This window comes from Microtus ochrogaster, unplaced genomic scaffold (genome assembly GCF_000317375.1).
Source record: "Microtus ochrogaster isolate Prairie Vole_2 unplaced genomic scaffold, MicOch1.0 UNK18, whole genome shotgun sequence".
Lineage (NCBI taxonomy): Eukaryota > Metazoa > Chordata > Mammalia > Rodentia > Cricetidae > Microtus > Microtus ochrogaster.
Window position 1 is genome coordinate 4,822,903 of NW_004949116.1, and position 22,074 is coordinate 4,844,976.

The 22,074-nt window shown below is 40.8% G+C and overlaps 1 protein-coding gene across 3 annotated transcripts in view; it reads left to right on the forward strand.

The window, feature by feature from the left end:
- Rnf32 (ring finger protein 32) overlaps positions 1–22,074 on the forward strand; it is a 39,115-nt gene that overhangs the window by 6,548 nt on the left and 10,493 nt on the right. For all 3 annotated transcript variants that reach the window (XM_026789379.1, XM_005367462.3, XM_013353888.1), the window contains exons 4-7: positions 440–582; positions 2,925–2,957; positions 3,438–3,562; positions 3,958–4,066. In XM_026789379.1, coding sequence (XP_026645180.1) covers positions 440–582; positions 2,925–2,957; positions 3,438–3,562; positions 3,958–4,066 — 410 coding nt within the window. The remainder of the gene's footprint in view (positions 1–439; positions 583–2,924; positions 2,958–3,437; positions 3,563–3,957; positions 4,067–22,074) is intronic.

The following is a 22,074-nucleotide window of genomic DNA, read 5'->3' on the forward strand; positions in this document are numbered from 1 at the left end:
AAAAAAAAAAAAAAAAATGTATTCTTAGGTAGCACATGATTGATGTGCTTTGTAAAGGTGAGGGCAGCAAGGCTAAGTGGAAGGAGGCAGGGCTAGAAGCTGACAGTTAAATTAGACGAAAATGGAAAATAATAATAATAATGTGTTCTTCAACTTCTATACAACTAAATGTCAATCCTGCTTGCTTGAATATCCCTAGCATTCAGAATGATGACAAAGTCTGTATAAAACATAAATCATTATTGAGAATGTCAGGTTTATCACTGTACTCATACCTCCATAGAAAAGCACCTTGATATGCATTGTGGAAGGTTGCTATAATGCCTCCCTAGAGTATCCGCATATAGTTGCCTATTAAAAATTACATGTGACTATGCTAAAATTACATGTGTCTCTGCTAAAATACGTGAGTTTTTGTTGTGTCTTATCTTTCCTGTAGCCCAGAAACTAGGCCTCTTGCCACCTCCCCCATTGCCACTGTCGTCAGATGAATGGGAGAGAGTGAAGCAGAGATCCCTCCTACAGGGGGACTCCATGCAACCATGCCCGATATGTAAAGAAGAATTTGAGCTCCATCCTCAGGTACATAACAGAGCTTTAGATCAGCCAGGCTCTGCATCCCCAGTATTAGTCACTGAGCCACACAGTTCCATGCTCCCTTGTAACTTTCAAATACTTAACATTTTCTCTACTACCCTTAAAATGTATGTGTATGGCTAAACAGCATCACCACTTGACAGTGTCCACTTACTCGTGTGACACCAAGTACAAAGTATGCCATTTGCATGAAAGGATGCTTTGAATATCTTCAAAGAATTTATGGGAGAATCCTGGTATAAAATGGAATCATTGTCCACACAGCTCTTAATATAAGCTGGCTGGTCATCCCGGTGCATAGAAAGCTCATGACCCTGTCACGCAGACCCACTGCTGTGCCTGACTAAACTGCCAGCTCCAAGGAGCCAAGGTCACTCATGCTTCAGAATTTGGGGAGAAATATGGTTTTGCCCAAGGCTTTTACATAGTGTGTAGCCTTAGCTTCTACATGGTAGGCACTGAGACAGCAGCTGAGAAAAGCCAGCACATAGCCAAGCTTAGGTCCCAGCCGAGGACCCCAAGCTTCATGGGCTTGTCCTGACCTCTCAGACTTAGAAATGCTTCACTGTCAGCCATTTTTGCTGTTCAGTAATGTGAATTAAGATGCTTAAAGTATACTTTCCTTCCAGCTCTCCAAGAGGACCTAATCTTACATAGGAGTTGGATATTGGGAAGATTTCAGTCAGCCATTGAACCACAGAACTGTCATGTGTAGTGAAGTTTGTAATCTAGTGTCAGAGTGCAAGATCATTAAAGCTGCAGAAAATCATCCAGCATCAGCAACCTCATTTATTGTCTGTACATGTTTAGCCTGTTTGTATGAAGGATGAAAAACTTAAATATTTCAGGTGTTATGTAAGCATTTCTCTAAACTTTGTCATTTTATTTATATTTATAGTATTTGGCTAAAATACTAACAGTATTGTGTTAATCTTGCACTTAGTATTCCCGTATTGGATTTTTTTTCTTAGTTAAAAACAGTTTTTCTGGATTAGAGAAATGGCTCAGTGGTTGAGTATTTACTGGCTATTCTTCCAGAAGACCCAGGTTTGATTCCCAATACCCCCATGGTGGCTCACAACTCTAGTTCCAGGAGATCCTATGCCCTCTTCTGACTTCCATGGCACCAGGCATACAGATAAGACATACATGCAGGCAAAACACATACACACACACGAATAAAAATAGAAATAATTTTCTCAATTACTTTCATGATACTTTGTTGGTTTTTTGTGGTTTTTTTTATTATTTGTTTGTCTTTGTTTTGGGAGGGTTGTTTTTTTCTAGTTGGTTTGGGTTTTTTGGTTTTATTGAGACAGAGTTTCTCTGTGAAATAGTCCTGGCTATCCTTGAACTCGTTCTGTAGACCAGGCTGGTGCTGAACTCACAGAGATCCTCCTGCCTCTGCCTCCCAAGTACTGGGATTAAAGGCGTGCGCCACCATCACCCAGCTCAAGTAATTTCTTATCTGTGCAGTAAATGACACCATCTAACAGTGAGAACAGAACTCAGGTGATTCACTACAGACCAACCCAGAAATATGACAACATGTCAGTGAAGTGCAGGCCTCACTTGTGTAACTATCACCATGAACTGTTTGCCTATAATGAATATATGCGTATCTCAAAAAGTGTAATATTCTAATATTATTTATTAGAATTATGTAAGACTTACATTGTTTAGAGCAGAATGTTATCTGTTGATAAAAGACTTTGAAAGTTATATTTTAAAAAACTGAGTCCACAGATGATTTTAATACAATACTTAATTAAAGTTTACAGTTGGCAGGGTCCAGAAAAAGGTTTTAGGGGTTAGAGACATGGCTCACAAGTTAAGAGCACTGGCTGCCCATCCAGAGTACTGGAGTTCAATTCTTAGCACCCACATGGTGCTTACATCCACCTCTAACTCCAATTCCAGAGGATCCAATGCCCTCTTCGGGTCTTTATGAGTACCCTATGCATGTGGTACACAGACATTAATGCAAACAAAACACCCATGTTGAGGAGTGTAATTTAGCTGAACAAAACCCTGGAAAGATGTTTGCTTATTGTGTCTCTGCTCCTTCTCCTACCAAGTCCTTCATGCCCACCCTATCTACCTAGCAGTGTCTACCTTGGTACTCCTTTTACTGGATTAATATCAAGCATGATGTGTTTTATGGTATTGGGTCATTGGCTTTGTTTCGATGATATGCTTATACTATATTAAACTTAAAAATGTAAGTGTGAAAGTGCTCAGCTGTCTGAATGATACCTTCAAGCATCCGGATGCCCTTCGAGAGGATGTATTACTAACCCAGGACTCTGCTCTCTCCGGGTGGACAGGTGCTGCTTTCCTGCTCACACGTATTCCACAAGGTAAGGAACCCCACCCTCGGCCTGGCCTCCTTCCCTCACGCATTGAAAGAGCTATTTGTTGATCCATGAGCACCATTTGTAGTCAGAAACATGGCTTTAGGGTAGACTGCAGCTCATCCTGTGGTGAAAATCGTGGATTCTGTGACAGACCCACAGATGTTTGTGTAGCAGATTGTTAGTGCCGCACATCAAAGCTGCTGATAGCTTGCTTCCTGCTGGCTGTTTGCACGGCAGTCTGACACATAGCATTTTACCTTTACGCCACTTGACTTTCAGGGGTTTTTGAAGTCTCTGCATGCATGTTCTTGTGGAAAGTCATTTTTGAAACAGGTTTCCTGGGGAAGTGCTAACATCTGATGAAGCTACTTCATAATCTAAATGAGACTGAGTTTCACTTGAGAAAACACTAATTACATGAGAAGTAAAAATGTTGTTTATAAGTAATGACTTGTAAGGTTAAAGTGAAATCCTTTTCTTCAGGCATGCCTTCAGGCTTTTGAAAAGTTCACAAATAAAAAAACCTGTCCCCTCTGTAGAAAGAACCAATATCAAACCAGAGTGATACATGATGGGGCCCGCCTGTTCAGAGTAAAGTGTGCCACCAGGTAAGAGTGTCCTCCATGCCCTGCAGAGGGGAGACAAATGTTTGTAGTTCAGGCTGATTACTTACCCAGAAGGTCACTAGGCAGCCCAGGCTGGGAGGAGTACTTGTTAAAATAAGGCCATTAGGGGCTGCAGAGAGGGCTCAGTGGTCAAAACCACTCACTGCTCTAGAAGACCCAAGTTCAATTTCCAGCACCCACATGGTGTGACTCACAACTGTCTGTAATTCTAGTTGTCGTGAATTGGATGTTCTCTCTGACCTCTATGGGCACTGGGCACATAAGTGGTATAGATATTCATGTAAACAAAACATTCATATGCATAATAAAATAAAAGAATTTTTAATTTAAAAATGAGGCTATTAGGCAGTCATCATTTCTACATCTCTGTGTTTTAGAGTCCAAGCCTACTGGAGAGGGTATATCGTTAGGAAGTGGTACAGAAACCTAAGGAAAATAGTCCCTCCTACGGATGCCAAGTTAAGAAGAAAGTTCTTTGAAGAAAAGGTGGGTGTGTACCACTACCTGCTCACACACACATGGTCTGTATGGGTAAATATTCAGGACTGGTAAAGTCAACAGGCAGTGAGACTGCAGCTCACTTTTAGAGCTTTTTTGCTCAACTTAGTGACCTCCAACCTCATTGCATGAAAAATGGTATTCAAATCAGCTTTGGTTTGACCATTGTGTGCTGTTTGATGGTACCATTTTCTGATAAAATAAGGTAAAATTGAGCTTTTACAACTCTAAGTGTCCCCAGTTATGCTAATAACATCAGTGAAAATGGAGACCTCACTACTATCTCCCAGTAGCTGGCTGAACTTCGTAGGATCACCACATTACAGAAACAGACAACTCCTGCCTGTGCTTGCTTATGCTCGCTTTGCATTTTTTATGTTACTTGGCAGGGTGTAGGGTGTCTTAGTTAGGGCTTCTGTTGCTGTGAAGAGACACCATGACCATACAACTCTTATAAAGGAAAACATTTAATGGGGTGACTTACAGTTCAAAGGTCCATTATCATCATGATGGGACAAGGCGGCTTACAGACAGACATGGTACTGCAGAGGTAACTGAGAGTTCTCTGTCTTGTACAGGCAAAGGAAGTGGTCTGAGACACTGGGCATGGCTTGAACATATATGAACCCTCAAAGCCCACCCCTACGGTGACACACTTCCTCCAAGCCATACCTCCTAATAGTGCTACTCCCTTTAGGGGCCATTTTCTTTCAAACCACTACATGGGAGGTGCATGTTTAACATGTCTCCATTTGAACAAAAAGGATTGGCAAGTATTAGAAGTAACCAGTCATGAAGAGAGAACCTTTCTCATGCCTGCTCCAAGATGGCAGATCTAGCCACCATGGGTGGGTCCCTTTTCCTCACCTGGTATGTTCACTGCAGGCCTAAAAATCAATTATAAAGAAACATAGTAGGCACAGAAAATATTATATTTGTTGCAAACATTGATATCTTTCCAAGTTAATTTTCATGTACATTGTTTTAGGTTTGGTAACAGTTAGTGTTAGTTTATGGTAACACTGTGGTATCCCAGCATGCCAACCTCAGACCACTGGGATAAACTCCTCAGCCAGACATGATGATCCATATCTATAGTCCCAACACTTGGGAAACTGAGGTAGAAAGACTGCTTGAATCTGGAGTTTGAGGCTAGCCTAAGCACCATAGCAAGACCCCATCTCAAAGAAGAAAAAGATCATGCTGGAGAAATGACTCAGTGGTTGAGAGCACTGACCGCTCTTCCAGAGGACTTGAGTTCAATTCCCAGCAACCACCCACATGACAGCTCACAGCTATCTGTAACTCCAGTTTCAGGGGATATGATGCCCTCATACAGACATACCTTCAGGCAAAACACCAATGTACATAAAATAAAAAATAAAAATATTTTTTAAAGAAAAAATGAAAGGAGAGCCAAGACGTTAGCTCAGAAACAAAAAAAAAAAAAAAAGAAGAAGAAGAAAAGGATCCCGTCTCATAGTCACACTGTGCTGTCCATCATTCCCTATGTAGGTACCATTGACATGTTTAGCTTAGCTGTGTGTTCTTTCATTTAGGATGATGAATATAACAGATAGCCTTTAATGAAAAACATGATTCCTAATAAAAACAATAAACAATAAAGAAAGTAAAACATGGTTCTTTATTTTCTAACTATTTTCCTAGTTATTGCCACCTTTAGGCACAAGACTGAGTGATCACAATCACATAACTCCTGGTCCCATCAGACCTTGCCTAGAGGAAGAACTGAGAGTGTCTGTGACCTTGTGTATGGCTTTGCCCTTACCTGGGTAAGCCAGCCCATTTCAACTGTGCTAGAATTACATTTATTAAAGCAAAATAATTTTTTTCTAGTACCTTTCCTAGGCACTGAAGGGACTGGTATCAACACAGACACCCAAAGACCAAGTTGTCAGCACAAGAGGAGATTTATTTGCCCCAGAGGGACAAAGTGGAAGAAACAAGAGAAAGACAAGAGATAGAGGACATGGGAGAAGGAGAAGGAGGGAGGGAAGAAAGGGTATTTATCCTGGAAGGACAATGAGACAGGCATGGCGCATAAGCAAATGGCAGTTTATGAATGTAAAAGGGAAAGCTCACTGTGTTGGATGAGTTTTTTTTATTTTTATTGGGCATGTTAATTAGGTGAACCAAAGGGGACTTTTGATTGCTGGATTTCAAAATTTGATAGGTGTACCCTCATAGTCAGCCTCAGGAAGAGCAAGTGGACAAATAAGGGAGCAGACTTGGTTGCTAGGTTTAGGGGTGTCATCTAATGGGTTCTAGCAAGGCAGAAGGAATGGGGGAGAAGGGCAAGGCCTTCCAGAGGCATGTCTGCCCTGCTTGGACTGACTAGAGCCCCTTCAGGCACTAAGTCTTTGTTCCAAGCAACACAGTCATTAGAATATGTAAACTAGAACATTTGGCATGTTGTGATTGTCACTGTTCCTCATGTTTAGTTAAGAACACTTGAGTTTCCTTGAAGAGTAGGTTGGCATCAGATGTGATGTGGATGCTAAGCTAAGGGCTTTGCATACTGCATTGTGAAGTGGTGGCTGGAAGATACCAGAGGGACTGGTTGGTCCGGCTGGAAAAAGCTCCTGCCTTTGGCTATAAGGAGACCCAAAGACAAAGGCTACAGGGGCTGCCTACCAAGTTGGATTTGACCAAGAAGAAAACAAAATATCTCAAAAAACCTTGACCTCTCCTAACTGAATAAGGAACACAGAATGTCTGGGGTAGGGATGAATTTCTAAAGAGAATTCCTCATTCCTATCTACTGTTGGGTGAAAAGATTCCTGTTTTCCTCTTCCCCATAAAGAAGGCAGCACGCAAGCCTTCCTTCTAGGTCTCATCTCTGTCCCTGCTCATTAGTCAGGATGCTACCCCGAATCAAACCAGGATAGGCACTTTGTTTTCTGGACACCTGTCTTTAGAGCTGTTTCATCTTCCATCCAGACTTATGCCTTCTGTAATTGTTCTCATCTTTTTGCGTTCTCCTGGGTATTATCTCCTGGGTATTATACTCAGTGGACTGATGGTCAGTGTTGTTCTCTGAGACATTCTTAGTAATTATAATTTTTTTGTTTTTTCTTAAGACAGTCTCATGTTGACTAGGCTGGTCCTAAGTTCGTAAGTTGAAGCATAAGCTGTGACAACAGGCAAAAATACCACTGAGCCAGAAGCTCTTTATAATTTCTCTGTGCAATAATATATGGCTTACAAGTCAGTGTCATTGTTCGCTTTTGCAAAATTTTAAGACAGACTTGAAAACTATTTACCATCAGTATGTGGATAGTTTGTTCATGTTTACATGTAATGACTTTGGAAAGTCTAGGCTATACATTGCTGTCACATAAAGCAGTCATGACAATCAGTTGATGGTCCTCACTACACTAATTTATCTATGAGAGTGTGACACGGCAGATTAACTCACATGGTCTGAGAACATGTGAAGACCCAATGCTGGTGGTTGTTTTCAGAGCCCCGTGAAGTTATGGAGGTTCATGAGGCTGTATTCTTAAGTCAAGGGAGGCCCAGTAGTGTCTGAGGCCCAGCCCTGATTGCTCTGTTCCATGTCTTTTTTTTTTTGGTTTTTTGAGACAGGGTTTCTCTGTGGCTTTGGAGCCTGTCCTGGAACTAGCTCTGTAGACCAGGCTGGTCTCGAACTCACAGAGATCCGCCTGCCTCTGCCTCCCAAGTGCTGGGATTAAAGGCGTGCGCCACCATCGCCCGGCTTCTGTTCCATGTCTTAAAATGCTTTCCAGACACTGAAAACATTTGTTGTATCTTTACTTGCTGCAAATGAACCCCACTGTCATTTTTCTTGGAGCTTTTTAGAATCTCCAAATAATTCCTCCCATGAAAGTGAAAGAAAACACTTTCAGTTTCTCTTAATAATGACAAAGAAAACTAGGACTAGCCATCACATGAAGGCAGATCTCTCCGCTCACAACCATCTTCTATCCTGCAGGGAAGAGCTGAGAACCCTTGCACAAAGGCTCCTCTTGGCTTTATGAGTCTATTACAGCACCAATACCACTTCACTGAAAAGGACAACACTGTGGTCTGAGGCTCCTGATAACAGCCAAAAACTAACTATTTGATGTCCATGGGGGGGGGGGGAGCAAATTAAAAGTAAAAGGATGAAAGTCATTATACTAAGGAAGTAGAAGCTGGGAGCAAGCAGGAATAGTTATGCTGATAGCTGAGAGCTGAGAAGGCAGGTTTGAAGGGTTGGAGAGATGGGTTAGCTGATAACATGTTGCACAAGCAAGAAGACCTGATGCTCAACACCCAGGTAAAAGTAGCATAGACAAAGTACAGAAGGACCTTGGGAGCTCAGTGGCCGGCCAGCCTAGTTAAGTGAGAGACTCTGTTATAAAAGTTAAGGTGAAGAGCAATTGAGAAAGATACCAGACATCACCTTCTGGCATACACTAGCACCTGCATGTACATACCCACCTGAACACATACATACATAAGAGAAAAAAAAAAAGCAGACTTCAGTCAGAAATTTGAAGCAATAAATAAGGTGATTACAATTTTATAAACTCCATCAAGAATGTGCAGTGATGGGAGTATATAAGCACTGGACATTGGTATACCCTGCTTTGTAAATCATACACTCCTGGATATTAAGGGTCATATAGGCCCAGAAATAATAATATGGGAAATAATTACTCCCACTCTCACCAGTAGAAAGATAACATAGACCCAAAGCTCAACAGAGAAAACTGCTGTAGCTCAAATTGACATGTAGGAATTGTTATATCCAACAGCTATGAAACACAGATTCTTCTCAGGTGCCTATGGGATTTTTCTCCAAAATAGATCACATTTTAGTCCATAAAGCAAGAGTCGCTAAGTACAAAAAATAAAAAATGATGCATCAGATCACAGTGGCATTAATAGACCAAATGCCAAATTAAAAGAAACCCATAACAAGAACCTTAGAACCTACACATGTATGGGGAGCAAGCAAATATGCTCCTAATGATTGTGAAGACACTGGGGAGGAAATTGTAAAGCTAGAAAAGAATGAGAAGCAAAGCAGCTTATTAGAATCTTGGCAGTGTAGGGGAGTTCATAGAAATGAGGTATGCTTAGGTTAAAAATCCAATAATTCTGTAAATTAACAAAGATGGACCTCAAGATTTCCAGGTAGAACAAATATAACCCAAGATGATACAATCAGGGCAGAACTTGATGAGACAGAGAGTGGAAGAGCCCAAGAATCAGTGAAACGAAGAGTTGGTTCATTAAAAAGATATATAAGATCAAGGACCCTTAGCCAAAGTAACCTAGTTGTAAAAGGCCCAAAATAATAAAATTAGAGGGGAAAGGGGGACATTACAACACACCAAAAAAATCCTGGAGGATCACTAGGGAATATTTTGAAAATATTCCCAAACATTGAAAGACTAAAATAAATGGTTAAATTCCTGGATACATCTGACCTATCAAAATCAAATCAAGAGGATACAAACAACCTACACACAAGACTGAAGCAACAATGACATTGAAGCAACAAAGAAAAGCCCAGAACCAAACAGATTACTGCTGAATTCTACCCAACCTTTAAAAAATAGAAGCTATGACCCTCAAACTACCTGTCAAGTAAAAAAGAAACGAATGTTACTAAATCCTTTCTTGAAGCCAATATTACTCTATTTTTAATTTTTTTAAATTTTATTTATTTTACATCCTGACCACAGTTTCCCCTCCTTCATCTTCTCTCATTCCTGCCCCCTAATCCACTCCTCCTGTGTCTATTCAGCAAGGGGCAGGGCCTCATGGGTATCAACAAAACATGGCATATCAAGTTGCTATAACACTAAGCACCTCCCCTTGTATTAAAGCTGGTCAAGGCCACCCAGTATGAGGAATGGGTTCCCAAAAGCCAGCCAGAGTATTAGGGACAGTCCTGCTCCCATTGTTAGGAGTACCACAAGTAGACCAAACTACACAATTGTCATATATATGTAGAGGGCCTGGGTATGCAGACTCCCTGGTTGTTAGTTCAGACTCTTGAGTTTCTATGAGCCAGCTGTTTCTGTGGGTTTTCTTGTGATGTTCTTGACCCCCTCTGACTCCTACAATCCTTCCTCCCTCTCTTCAGCAGGATTCCTTGGGCTCCGACTAATGTTCTTGCGGGTCTTTGTATCTGTTTCCATCAGTTACTGGATAAAGAGTCTCTGATGACAATTGGGGTAGTGACCAATGTGATCACAGGAAATGGCCAGTTCAGGCTACCTCTCCACTATTGCTAGGAGTCTTAGCTGGGGTATCCTTGTAGAGTCATGGGAATTACTTTGCATCAGGTTTCTACCTGACCCCAAAATGGCCCCACTTCCAGTCTCTTCTAGTATTCTTCCCCCTCCATCCAGCCCACAACCCAGTCCCTCAAGTTCCCATCCCTCTTGGGCCCTCCTTGTTCCCTGGCCTCTCTGGGTCTGCGGACTGTAGCCTGGGTATCCTTTACTTTACAGCTGATATCTACTTATGAGTGAGTACACACCATGTTTGTGTTTCTGGGTCTGGGACCGCAGGATGCTTTTTTAAAAATACAACAAAAAAATTAATAAAAATACTAGGCAAGCTGAAATCCATGACACACCACAAAGAACATGCACCATTGTGTTACTTATGTTTCTGTGCTTGTTATGGTTACTATTGCTGTGCTCAAGTCAGGACCAAAGCAACTTGAGGAGGAAAGGGTTTATTTAATATCATCACTGTTAATGATCAAAGGAACTCAAGGCAGGAGCTGATGCAGAACCCATGGACGAGTGCTGCTTACTGGTTTGCTTTCCATGACTTGCTCAGCCTACTTTCTTATAGAACCACCAGCCCAGCAGTGGCACCACCCACAATAGGCTGGGCCCTCCCACATCAATCACTAATTAAGAAAATGCCCTACAGGGTTGCCTACAGTCTGATCTTAGGGAACCATTTTCTCAATTGAGGCTCCCTCTTCCCCAATGACTAACTTGTATCAAGATGGCATAAAACTAGCCAGCACAGCTTCTCATTACTATGATAACATACCAATGGAAACAAAAGTTGGAGAGGTTTATTTTGACTCAGAGTGCCAGGAGGGGGAGTCCATCACAATAAGAAAGAACTGGAGACATGCACCCATAATGACAGGAGCTTATTCACATCTTGGTGGATCAGAAAGCAGAGTACAGGCCCAAAAGCCTTCAAGGACTGACCTAGCAACCCACTTCTACTAGCTAGAACACAGTTCCAAATGCCCCACATCCTCAGTAACTCCAGCTGGAGGCCAAGTGTTCAAATAAATGAGCCTATAGGCAGTGCATCACAGTCAAGCCATGACAACCATGATGAAGTTGGTTTCATTCTTGTGATGTAAGGGTGGGTTCAACATCTGTAAAATAACAAAGGCAATATAGCATGTAAGTTCAGAAACAAATCAATTATGTGATCCCCTCATAGATGTAGAAGAAGCCTTTGACAGTTCAACATCCCTTCCTGATAAAGGTCCAAAGAAACTCAGGAAAGAACAAACATACCTTAACATAATAAAGTGTATATATAAAAAAGTTAGCCACCTTTATACTAAATTGGGAAAACCCTCAAAGCATTCCTCCTAAAGCCAGGAAGGAGACAAAGATCCACTCAATATAGTATCTGAAATTTTTGAAAGAGATCAATAAAGCAAGTGAAAGAAATAAAATGGGGACAATTAAAAAAGGAAGTCATAGTATGCTTTGCGATGATATGACCTTGTTCTTAAAAGACCCAAAAGGCTCCATAACACTTTTAGCAAAGTAACAGGATAAAATAGAAAACCTTTTCTATATACGAATAACAAGCATGCTGAGAAAGAAATGAAAATAGTCCCATTTGCAATAGCCTCAGAAAAATAAAACACCCAGGAATAAACAACCAAAGAGTTGAAAAACAATGAAAATTTAAAACATTGAAGAAATTGACGGAGACACTAAAATATGGAAAGACTTCTCATGCTCTTGGAGCTACAGAATTGATATTATGAAAACTGGTCATTTGAGTAAAAGCAACTTACAGATTCTGTGTAATCTCCATCAAATTTCAGATAAGGTTCTTCACAAAATTGAAGAAAAAGTCTAAAATTGATAAAGAAGCACAAAATAGCCAAAACAATCCTGAGCAGAAAGAATAATGTTAGCAGTTTAACACCTGATCTCAAAGTATACTACAGTCATAATAACAAAATCAGCACGGTGCTGACACAAAAACAAGCAAACGGAGTCGAGCAGAGGGGCCAGAAATAAACCCTCAAGCTACAGCCACCAAGTTACTGAGGAAACATGTCAAAAGCACATTGAAAACAAATCCCAATTAATTGTGGTAGGAATTTGGATTTCACGAGAATGATGCTAGATCCCTCGTCCCATGGGGAAGTCAATCCAAATGGAACATGTACCTTCATGTGATACCTGGAACTACTCAAAGGAAACATAAGGACACCACTTGAAGATACAGACATAGGGAAGGGTTTTCTGAAGAGGACTCTAACAGCCCTGGAAATAATAAATTAGCAAATGGTGTTGCATGAAATTTAAAGTTTCTACACAGCTAAAGAAACAATTGAAGAGACTACCTACAGAATGGGAGAAAATGTAACTGCCAACTATTCATATGATAATGTCTAGGCTATATAACAACAACAAAAAAAAAGAACCAAAACACACCCAAAAATATGCCCAAACAAACCAATAAACATGAAAAGGTCAATAAACATGAAAAAAAAAAAACAGCCACTGTTCTTAGCCAAAATGGAAATGCAAATCCAACTCTACTGATAGCCTATCTCACCCTGTTCACAATAATATCAAGACAACCACAACACACTGGTAAGGGTATGGGGGAAAGGGAGCTCTTACTGCTGCTGCTGAGATATTTATTGGTAGACCCACTAGGAAAGTCAATATGGATGTTTCTCAAAAGAAATCTAAGAACTGAACAGTCATGCACTGTAGCTGTGCCACTCTTGTGCCTCTGTTCCCCTCCCTGACGGTAACTTTCCAAGTGGTCCCTCTGATGCTCTCCTATCATACACATTTATGAGTGTAGACCTTGTGCTCCAGAGAGGACAGTGATATTTGTCTGTTCCCCTCCCTGACGGTAACTTTCCAAGTGGTCCCTCTGATGCTCTCCTATCATACACATTTATGAGTGTAGACCTTGTGCTCCAGAGAGGACAGTGATATTTGTCTCTTTCTAATAGAGTGTATTTCGTGTAACATGAACTCACTCAATTTTCCAGCAATGTCAACCACATTTCCTGTTTTCTTTCTTTCCACCTGAAGGTGAACATGTAGGCTAGTTCACTACCTTGTCTGCTGTACAGCTGCACAGCAAACATGGCTGTACAGTATGTCTGTTCTACAATTTAGGACATTTAGGAATGCACCCACGTGTGGCACGGCTTTACTGCATGATGGTTCAATTTTTAGATTTTAAACTTCCATACTGACTTTTCATAAGCTTTTCTCAAAAGCCTTTCAAGAGAGTCGACTTACTGTTACCACATGCACAGTGTGATCATTTGTAAAGAGCAGCCATACTCCATAAGTCATGTGGGGTTGTTATGTGGAGCATCTCTTTCTATATAAATAGATGGACATTAATACAAGCAGCCTTCTTTTCCTCCAAAGATAGACAGCCTGGCAACATTCTCCAGTGCTAATGACTTCTCTACAGCTACTGGTGGACCTGGCAACTGGCTGACTGCCACTAAAATTTTCTCATGTAGTCTATGCACAGATACTGGGCCGCATCCACAGCAATAGTTACTTTTAAAGGAAGAAAATATAACCAGAGTCAACTGCACAACGGTTACAAAGCCCAAGGCAAATAAGCTGGAAGTACTTTCATGATAGCTAATTCGGCTAAACAACAAAGTATGGAATATTACAAGCATAGACTACAAATGAAAAATGGGTGGATCTAGGTATGCATTTGTTTAAGACAATAGGACTCTTCATACTCTGTGAGAAAGATACAGGGCTAGTGGAGATGAAAGCCAAAAGAGAATTTTTGTTTGTTTAGTTTTGTTTTTATGAGACATCTTCTTCTAACCCTTTATGCCCAGGTTATCCTTAAATTTCTGATCCTCCTGCCTCAGCCTCTAGGGTGCTATGGATTGAAGTTATGCATCACCATGCCCACCACAGAGTTCCTTTTTGTATAAGCCTTTGTGTTCTATGATTTTTTTAACTATTGCTGTTACCAATTTTTTACCCCAAACTGGGTCTTTTTATTCTGTTTAAATTGTGTCTCCAATAAACATAGAGTACCAAGGAGATTTGTGCACAAAGACAGGAGAAATGGAAGTTATGTGTATAAATCTGCTTGGCTTGTTAGAAACTGAGAGATTTCAGATGCAGAGTAGAAGAAATGAACAATTAGGAAAGATGATTCTTCCTGGGAATCCAGGCACACTTTTTTGTTTGTTTGGGCTCTTTTATACTTCTTTCCATTCTCATCATGGCAGTTGTCAGTGGTCATAGACCAGTCAGTAGGAGGGTAAGGTCATTTAGTACAAGATGGGACAATAATAAAGTTCAGGGTTGTCTGACAGATCCCACCAATTTTTGCCAGCTCATCTGAAGACAGACTTAACCTACAGGCATCCTGTCCTCCAAGATTCAGGCAGGTAGAAATTCTGCTAGGTCAGCAGGTAGTGCAAGTAGTGCAAGATTGCAGTCATACATGAATTGATTTTTATTTCACTAAAATTAAGAGGAAATTTCTTCCTCACTGACTTTTCTGCTTTTAATGAAATAATTTACAAATATTCCTGTTAGGCTGAGGCGATGATTCTGTGGGTAAAAGAGCTTACTGTGCAAGTGTGAGGACTTGAGTTCAAATCCCCTGCACCAATCTAAAGGCCAGAGAGCTTAGCAGGGATGTTTCTAACTCTGGAGCTCCTGGGAGGAGGCAGGAAGTAGAGACTGGAGACTCAGATCATTGAAGTACAGAGTGCGGGTTGGGGGGGAGGACCCTGTCTCCAACAAGGCAAGGACTGACGCCCAGGATGGTCCTCTGACCGTCACATGTAGGCCCACACACAAATATTCTTGCAGAAGCTCGGAATTGGGGAAAGGCAGCAGCAAGAGAGGATGATGAATAGAAAAGGTGATGAGGAATTAAAGCATAGTAAGAAATCAAATATAACTGAGATAAATTTACCTGTTATATACATAAACTCTTGGATTCTATTGATATAAGACACTTAAAATGAAACAAAAATGTTCAGAGTAAATTCATATTAAAAAAACAAATGAGAGGCTGTGCCAGCTTGCACTCCCACCAGCAGCGCAGAGTGCTCCCTTTCCCCACAACCTCTCCAGCACTGCAGGAGTGCTCCCTTCTCCCCACAACCTCTCCAGCACTGCAGGAGTGCTCCCTTCTCCCCACCACCTCTCCAGCAATGCAGGAGTGCTCCCTTCTCCCCACAACCTCTCCAGCATAAGCTGTCATCTGTGTTTTTGATCTTGGCCTTTCTTACAGGTCTAAGATGGAATCTCAGAGTTGTTTTGATTTGTATTTCTCTGATGATGCATTGCTGGAAATGCAAGCTGGTACAAACCCTTTGGATGTCAGTGTGGCGATTTCTCAGACTATTAGGAAACAACCTTCCTCAAGACCCAGTAATACCGCTTTTGGGTATATATCCAAAGGATGCTCAATCATTCCACAAGGACATGTGCTCAACTATGTTCATAGCAGCTTTGTTTGTCATAGCCAGAACCTGGAAACAACCTAAATGTCCCTCAACAGAAGAATGGATAAGGAAAGTGTGGTACATTTACACAATGGAGTACTACATGGCAGAAAAAAACGACAGCTTGAATTTTGCAGGAAAATTGATATAACTAGAAAACATTATTTTGCATGAGGTAACCCAGACACAGAAAGACAATTATCACATGTACTCACTCATAGGTGGTTTTTAAACATAAAGCAAAGAAAGCCAGCCTACAAACCACAATCCCAGAGAACTTAGACAACAATGTGGGCACTAAGAGAGACTTACATAGATCTAATCTACATGGGAAGTAGAAAGTAGAAAAAGACAAGATCTCCTGAGTAAACTGGGAGCATGGGTACCCTCAGGGAGGATTGAGGGGGGAGGGAAAGGTAGGGAGGGGATCAGAGAAAAATGTAGAGCTCAATAAATATCAATTAAAGAAAACAAATGAGCACAGGCATAGTGGCCTATTACTGGGAGGCTTGGAGTTCAAAGGCCAGCCAAAGCCTACATAGCAGCATCTTGTCTCAGAAAAAATAAACAAGCAAATAAAGAAGAATGAGTCTGGGAGATTGTTCAGCAGGTAAGGTGTTGGATGCCAGGCTCTCGGATCCCCAACAGGCAGTCTTCCACCCCTGTGATGCCATCTCCAAGAGGCAGAAACTGGAGGATAATGAATTTGAGACCAGAATAAGCTGGTCTCTGACAGAGACATACAGACAGATAGGAGAAAAAGAGCAAACCTAGCTACTGAACCCAGCATCTGATGATAAGTAACTTAAAAGTGAACACTGGAAGATAAAATATCACCAGGCTGAAAGCACTGAGGAGGAAGGCATCCACGGACATGGAAATCATGTTAAAATTGTAAGAGGCTCATGTATACAGCCTGCTGCCATTAAAGATCAAAATGGAACTGAAATCAGTTTCCACGAAAATAGAAAACATAGGAAAAATTTAAAGTATAAAAGAACAGAAACTCGCATGAACATTTTAAGTTCACTAAAAAGATCCTCAAGTGTAGCTAATCCTAAATGTATTCCTAATCCTGACCACCAGTACCAGAACTAGGATGGAGTTTGTTATGATGAAGGTCGTTTATTGGGGCTGGAGATGTAGTTCAGTAGTTAGGCTGCTTGCCCAGCACAGTCAGCCTGAAGTTCAATTTCCTGCACCACATAAACCAGGTATGGCAGTGCGCACCTGTAATTCCAGCTCATGAAGTAGGCAAGATTCAGCTCCCAGGATGATACTGAGCTACATCCTTGGCAAGGATGGCAAGCTACATCTGAGCTGTAGAGGCCAGCCTGGGCTGCAAGAGACCCTGTCTGTTTGTCTTTGTTTTGTTGTTTTTTGAAACAGGGTTTCTCTGTGTAGCTCTGGCTGTTCTGGAACTTACTCTGTAGATCAGGCTGGCCTTGAACTCAGAGATCCACCTGCCTCTCTGAAGCTGTGCACCACCACTGCCAGGCTGAAACCTTGTCTCTAAAAAAATAAAAAACAAAACAAGCTACATATCAAATGATGACAATGTAACCTAGATTGCTCAGCACTCTGGCCAGTCTCCGCCTAGCAGGAGTGCAAAGAGACAAAATATAGCTGGTGTGTGTTGCAAATGTAAATGTGTGTGATACTCTATATTGATAAAATGCACAAAAATCACATAAAATTACCACAACTAGATGGCTGGGGGTTCATATTCAATGTATATATGTGGTAACTATTTGTTGTACAGCCACAATCATCAGGTGTAAATGAAGGAAACTGCCCCTTCATAATAGTTCACACCCCAAACTTAACAAAGAGTATTCAAACCACAGAAGAGCTCCTTCTGATTAAATCAAAGTATTGAATAAAATTATTAATATTTATGGTATATTTAAATATAAATATCCATTTTCTCTAGATAGATTTAATATGACTTAACTCTAAAAAATTGATAAGTTTGCCTGTGCACCTCAAATTGCACAAGTTAACTCTAACACCTATAGCAGGGTAGAAAGAGCTATCCTATATTATAAAAGACAAACCTTTTGATATATAAAACATAAATTTGGTAGCTAAATCCCCATTAAATAAGGGACAACTAGTGAACAGTAGAAATCCATATGCATCTAATCTGAGGATTTTAGCCCATTCACATGGAGAGGACAAGAGAACATTTCATGCCGTAACCTCTCAAAGCTGTGTGAGTTTTAATATCTAAACACTAATGAAACTAGTCAAAGACAACTTCCTGGGTACCATACCTTGGTAGATAGAAGGCATAAAGCAGTGGATGGGATAGAAACCACTGCGTCGGAGGTTGTGGGGATCTGAGACCTAGTACTTTTGGGTGCCTCCCACAGCCAGAAGGAATCCTGACTGAAACACTAGATAGCAACTTGTCCTGGGCACAGCAAAGCAGCGTCTTTAGTTTTAGTAAAACTATAAGGAATACAGTTTTCATTAAAAGAATATCGGCATGCATACATAGATAAATGTTTAGGAGTTCCAATCATTTGCTTGTACTTTTTTAAAGCTTTCTCATGGGAGTGAAGTTAATGTTTCCTAGCTGGAACAGGAAAGCTGAATAACAGGTGTTTCTGAAGTCAGTACTGTGGCCAAGCAGTGTATATGCAAGACTCGGTCAGCCAGAGGCACTGCACACTGCCTTATTAGGTTCAATGTGGTTGATAATAATAGAAACAGAATTTTGATTTATTGATTGATTGATTGATTGATTTGGTTTGGTTTTTTGAGACAGGGTTTTCTCTGTGTAGTCCTGACTGTCCTGGAACTCACTCTATAGACCAGGCTGGTCTCAAACTCACAAAGATCCTTCTAACTCTGCTTCTCAAGTGCTGGGATTGAAGGTGTGTACCAATACTGCCTGGCCAGAACAGGATTTTTTTTTTTACAAGAAAAATGGTTTCAATTAAAAAGTTTTCCATTTAGAATGGCTGTAAAGTGTGTGTGTGTGTGTGTGTGTGTGTGCATATATGTGCACATGTGCTTGTACAGGTGTGTGTTATGGGTATGGATACGTATATACACAGGTGTATTTGTACAAGTGTATGTACAAGTATGCATGTGTTTGTGCACAGGTGTGCTTATACAGGTGTGTGTATAGGTATGTATGCATGTGTACAGAGGTGTTTGTATAGGTGTGTGTGCATGCAGTGCAGTTATTCAGGCAAGTGATGTGAATGTGTATGTCCAGATGGCCTCTGTGTGCTCAGCCAGAAGTGTGTGCTGATATGCTGGTTTCTATCTTCTTTCCTTGAGACAGGGTCTCTCACTGTACCAGAGGTGTGCTGTTTTAGTTAGACTGAATGGTCAGCAAGTTCCAGAAATCTCCCTGTCTCTGTTTGGGTTCCAGGCATAGGCATTCATGTCCAGCTTTTTACTGGTATTGGGGGTTGAACTCAGGTCCTCAGGTGAAGCACTAAATGCTCTTTATGCACTGGGCCATGCCCCAGTTCCAAAATATTTTAACATAAGGTTGTAAATAAAGATGCTTTTAGGAGAGTTAGACAGATTAGTATATCTAATATAAAAATATAACTGCTGGCTCTGGCTCCTCAGTATGTGAGTAACTTTTTTTTCTATCAAAGGTAGTTAGCCCAACAAGGGCCCTTATTCCCTGAATCCCCTTCCCTTTCAAGTCAATTAGCCAATCACATCAGATTATGAAGTCTAGCTCCTGGTAGTCACTTCCTGTGTGACTATTTATTACTGAAAGATGGAAGTTGGCCAGGTAAATTTTTCTAGCCTGCTTTGGGTTCCAAAGGACAAAAAAAAAAGAAGAAAAAAAAGCTTTTCTAAACTTATTTTCGCTATCTTTGTGTTCGCCCAAGCTTATTCTTTCCCCATACTCTGCAGCTTGAAGTCATGAAAGTCTTCAAAAACAAAATGACTAGTAAAATTGAAGTACAGCTTGAGGTGAACCAGTATGTCCGGAGGTTTCCTGGTAGTAACTCCATTAAGAACAAATTCCAAAGCCACAATGAACAATGGCTCTAGCAAGGTTCCTTTGGGTGAGAGACTAGCTGTGTGATACAGTTAGCAGCATTCCAGAAATACCAAGTTATTCTAGGGAGACAGGAGGCCCTGTTTTCTCACATGCCTCCTGGCCAATCTTAACTGCACAAAATTTCAGATCACTGAACTCTCAGAGACTGAAGGTTTGAGTGTCAGAAACTGCAGATTTTACTAAGCAGGCTGTCGTGAATAACAAGGCGGAAGTGACAAGTTCTTTATCTGTGGAAGGCAACAATTATTTTAATCTGGAAATTACCACATATTTAAGATAGAGCTCCCTTTTCACCATGATCAAAGAGTAATGTAAATTCACTTTTACATTTTTAGTCAAAAAAGAAATTGCAAGTGACTAGGAGACATAAATCTGCTGGCTCACTGCAGTGAGAGGTAGGTAAACACTGCAGTAAAGCAGAAGGGGCAGATGGCCCCTTCCCGAGCAGCCACTGTGATCTGTACCTCATGGAAACCAGAAGTCGAGACTTTTAAAAAACAAAACACCATTTATTTATTTTGGTATAATGTAATTGCAGTTAAGAACAATAAACAAACAAAAGCCAATGTACTTGCATCTCCAGAATGACTGCGGAGCTGCAGCTTCGCTTTACAAAGCGACCTCATCTGTGCACTGCCACCTTCGCTGGCGTGTGGGCAAAGCCTCTGCTGGGCTGGGAGCCGCTGGCCTAGATCCAACATAAAGTCCCCGCAGGAAAAAAAGTCTAATGAATAGAAAAGATCGCCCATTTGGGAGCTCTAAGTGTGAACAACTGGAGGAGCTAGTGCCTTGAATTCTTCATGTTCTGAGATGAATATTTTCAGTATTCTAGATCAGGTTCGCTTTGGCAGTTCTGATTTCATAATCCATCTTACACACAAACTGTGGTTCTGCATTTTCCCTTCTCTTCCTGGGAGAGTTAGTGAAGCCCTTCTCTTTGGTTTTTAGCCACCTAAATTCTACAAACAAAATTCTACAAACATACACTAAGAGGTTTTCTTCTCAAGGTGGCCTGACTGTAAAGTACCATTGGCACGCTGCTAGCAAAACAGAAGCAGGGCAAAGTGGTGTAGTGTGACAAGGCAGGTTCTTTTAAGCATACTGAACTTTTGTAATAAGAACTGCAGAGGTCAGGTGTTGGGTTTTGTGTTGGTGGGTGTCAGGATTAAAATTCAGTGAGGGAGTGTTGGACCTGTCTGGCTGATACAGTAGTCCTGGTATACTGACTTGCTTGAGATCTCAGATCAAAGGACCTGGAAAGGTCAGGAAAGCTGATGTGCTAATTCCCCAGCAGTGTGTACAGAAAGCCTAGAGTGGCCCAAAGTGCAGTGACCACTCCTTGGATGTCTTTGATCCTTATCTGGAAACTCTGCTAGCATCTGTCATATAATTGAGGTACAGTCTTTTATTGCTGCAATTAAAACTTTCCAAATGCACTGTGTTATCTTTGCCCCAGCTAAAGTCCAGACCATTGTTTGAAAGGAGAGGCTAACAATCTGTCAGATGCTGGAGTTGAGGGCCCAGCTCTCACACACCCCCAGACTGTGACTTCTCTAGCGTTTTCATTTCCATCTCACCAAACAGCATAATGGCCCTCAAGTTTGTTCATTCCTTTGACTTCCTTTATCACATAGAGATGGCAAACATTCTGTTGCTAACTTGAAGTGGCTCCAAGCTGCAAGCCTGGAAGGATATTAAACCAGTAAAAGCTTATCAACTGATGCATTGATATGCTGTAAATTCCAAGCTTTTCATTTTGCTTTTGAGGGTGGCCCTAAGTCAACACATTAGTAAGCAATTTGCTGACATGAGATGGATCACTTAAGACTCTCCTGAGCAGACAGAGTTCGCCTAAATGCTTTTGTTAGTGTTTTCTTTAATGTTTAGCCACTAATTGCGAATGACCAGTAACTGTTTTACATATCAATGAAAACTCATGGTTATTAAGTTTATCAAATATCCAAAATAGAAGACTTAAAAGGAAAAATATGTTAAGGTACTAATTTTTCTAAATTGAATTTTTATATATTTTATGTGGAATTTTATAACATTAATGTTTAAAAACTAGAACTAAGTTGACATGTTTTTCTTGTCATCCTTACCCTTTGAATTATGAAGGTTATCAACTCACATAAGAAATGAGGAAATAAAAATTTCTGAAAACAAGAATGTGACATTTCAGAAATATTTAGTAGTTGCTTTTGACTCTTT